The sequence below is a fragment of the Balaenoptera physalus genome (genome assembly GCF_965194825.1).
Source record: "Balaenoptera physalus genome assembly, chromosome: 13".
NCBI classification, from domain to species: domain Eukaryota; kingdom Metazoa; phylum Chordata; class Mammalia; order Artiodactyla; family Balaenopteridae; genus Balaenoptera; species Balaenoptera physalus.
In genome coordinates this window covers 59,761,321-59,764,589 of record NC_138892.1, presented here as the reverse complement: position 1 = coordinate 59,764,589, position 3,269 = coordinate 59,761,321, and the positions used below count along the sequence as shown (strand labels likewise).

The following is a 3,269-nucleotide window of genomic DNA, read 5'->3' as shown; positions in this document are numbered from 1 at the left end:
CTGTGAGTTCTATTGGCGCCACCACAACTCCTCCTTCTCCGCGAGGCGGGACAAGAGGAGCCGAAACCACACCTCTAGCTGCAGCGATTGGTAGGAAAGCTCAAGTAAGCCCTGCCCCGTGTCTGCGGAGGAAGGAGTCCAATGAACAGAATAGCTCGGGACTGAAACAGCTGATTTCCGAGAACCCGCACCTACGCAGCGGAACCGAGACTGGCTCAGGACCTTGGAGGCGCTAAGCTAACAAGCGAGGCGGAATTCCGACATATTGGGACAGGAAGGGGAGGGCTTAAGTAATAACAACAACAAAAACAACAAAAGCGTATTTATTGTTGGTACCGTGCTAAGCATTAGGACAGCGTACCGTTTTTAATTTCCACGAAACCCATTGAGATGCAAATCACTATTCTTTAGAAATTTAAAAAACTGAGTTTGGAGAAAGAAGGTACTAGTCAATGGTCGCTGAAGCTCTAACAAGTGGAGCCTGGATTCAAAGCCAAATCCTCTGATTCCAAACCACAAACTTTAAAATTTCTACATTTTACAGTACTGCCTTCCTCCTTGATAAAAAAAAATCAAAAAAAAAAATCAGAGATTTGGATTTTGAACATACATATACTACTTGTCAGAATATTAGATCTAGTCATGTTTACCATCTTTTTTTTTTTTTTTTTGGCTGGACTGCTCTGGCATGCAGGATCTTAGTTTCCCCACCAGGGATCAAACCCGCACCCCCTGCAGTGGAAGCGTGGATTCTTCCACTGGACCGCCAGGGAAGTCCCACCACCTTCTTTTATAATTGATTGATTGATTGATTGCTGCGCAGCTTACGGGGATCTTAGTTCCCCGACCAGGGATTGAACCCGGCCCCTTTAGCAGTGAAAGAGTGGAGTCCTAACCACTGGACAGCCAAGGAGTTCCCTACCACCTTCTTTTATATCTCAGTACTATTCCCATCCCTAGGATCTAAGCCATAGTCATAGAGTAAGGTCCACTGCCAGTAAGGAGCTGAATTTACTACTTCTGATACCAAAGGGGCCATGGTAATTGTTTCTTCCAGGTGACCCAATTTGAGGTGACCCCCAAGACCTCCTTGCTGGTCTCTGGTGGAGGGCTGTTCACCTCTCTCTCATTATAATACTGGATCACCTGCTGAACCCCAGCCTTCACTATAGGTTTAAGTGCAGTACTGATCATTAGTCCTGCGGGCCCCCCTGACGCTCCAGCCATGGCCATCAGAAGGTCATAACCCAGATCTATGACCCCGTCTCGGCCTCGTTCCTTGGCCTTGTCCGAGCAGTTCTGAACAGCATAATACAATGCTGTGCCCAGGTTGTAGAAGGTTCCCACTCCTGGCAGCAGCTGGACTACATTGTGCACACTCTGCTCCTGCTCCTGCTCGCAGTCCTTGATGGAGAGGGATCGTCGGGCCCTCTCTGGGCCTGGGTGCTCCCTGGCCAACAGCTGCAGAGCAGAGGCCAGGGCATCCACTGACACTCCCGTCCCTGTGCTTCTGCTTTTCTCGAGCTCTTGAAGATGTCTGATGAGGATCTGTGTAGCCTTTACACCCCCCTGGCGGTAGAGCTGAAGCTGCAGGACCCGTACATCAGCTTGACAGCCAGCTTTCTCCAAGGCAATCATCAGGGGCAGGCCTACCAGGAACTTGGGGAGAAGGGCCATGTGGGTGAAGCCAGGCAGGGATTTGGGGAGCAGGGTCCGGCAAGACAAGGGGGCTGAGGAAGGCAGCCAGGATCCCAAGGATGAGCGAAGATGCACCAAGACGTTTGTCTGGTTTCCATATGAAATGGCATCCACAGTGTGCAGCAGGAAGCAGCAAAGAAGTAGCTCAACTGGTACCATGATGAGTCTGAGACCACGCATGTCTGGAGCAGAGTGCACTGGAGACGGGAGAAACCAGAAACATACAAACCGTTTCCCTAAGGACTGTGGCCCAAAAGGAGCCCAGGACTCAGGGCGAACCTCATCTATCACCTCCAAACTTCTGTTCTTTTTAGCTAAAGCACTGAGAAACAAGAAATGCAACCCAGTTGTTCCCTCTTGGCCTTCTCCAGCTTCAGGTCTTCCTCTGCCTGATTTCCACCCATTTAATAGGGAGCCCCAAATTACCACAAAGTCTGGTGATTAAGAAGTAAGACTGCTTTGATAGATTTGGTAGCTCCTCGATCCTCTTCTGCCTACTCCTCTGTCGGGTGAAGAAAGTAGATATTGGCTTTCCCCTATTATCAGTAAGAGATGTAACCTCTGCAAATATTTGTCCATTTGTACTGGCTTCTCAAACCTTGTCCCCTTGTCACACACTCGACCTCAATACCTAAAAACTCTGTTCTTTGGCATTTCCTACCGGTCCCTGCCACTTTCACACTCTAGCTCATGATAGAAGCTGTGAGACCCAGAATCAGAAGAGGTTAGATGTCTATGATTCTCTTTTCAGTTTAAAAATTAAATTAGCAAGCTTCAGTGTCTCACTAGAGATTTAGTACAAGACAGATGAATGAGAAAAAAGTTAAAATGCTTCTACATGTTTCTATTCTGTAGTTTTGGCCTTATTTTTAACTTCCCTTTCCAAAGATAGAAATAACGTTATGCAGCCCGTAAGAATCTGCTGGACTCATCCATTGTGGATAGCAATTGTTTATCCATCAGCTGTTCTCTATGCTGAGAGAGATTGAGCTCCAGTATAATCTACCCAACTTCCACTTGTTTCTTTTACTAATCCAGTCATTCTAATGGATATAATAATGGATCACAGATTTGTGATATCATTACTTAGCCATTTTTATTAGTTAACAATAAGTGTCTTTAAGCCTTCATCAGATTGTAAATGTTCTGAACATTTGAAGTTTCCTTGAATTATAAATGTAATTATCAATAAAAAAAATCAATCTGTCTATCTATGTATCTATTTCTCTGTCTTTCTATCTAGCTAATGTTTTCAATAGCACCCTTTTCAACATGTGGAGGGAACTATGAGGGACTGGAGAATAGAAAGAATATGATGAAGTTTCTTTGCATGCATTCCAAAGATAAAATTATCATTTTTTAAAAAAGGAGAATAGAAAAACAAACAAACAAACAAAATGGGCGTAGAGAAGTGTAAGCAACCTATCTGTTTAGTTTTTAACACTTCATTAGGGCAAGTCCGCTTCAATGGTGCCTGGAAATTCATTTGGAGGATTGAAATCATATACTTCCTAGAAACAAACCAGAGGAACAAGAAAGGCCAAACATCTCCTTTGCTTTGGTTTCTTCAT

At 45.0% G+C, this 3,269-nt stretch overlaps 1 protein-coding gene across 1 annotated transcript; it reads right to left on the bottom strand.

Moving 5' to 3' along the window:
• Positions 1–307: 307 nt before the first annotated feature.
• On the bottom strand, positions 308–2,207 carry APOF (apolipoprotein F). Its single transcript, XM_082421853.1, is given in 3 exon segments — positions 308–1,065; positions 1,068–1,895; positions 2,125–2,207. Coding segments are annotated over 2 exon segments (945 nt in total). The 5' UTR covers positions 1,879–1,895; positions 2,125–2,207; the 3' UTR covers positions 308–931.
• Positions 2,208–3,269: the final 1,062 nt, after the last annotated feature.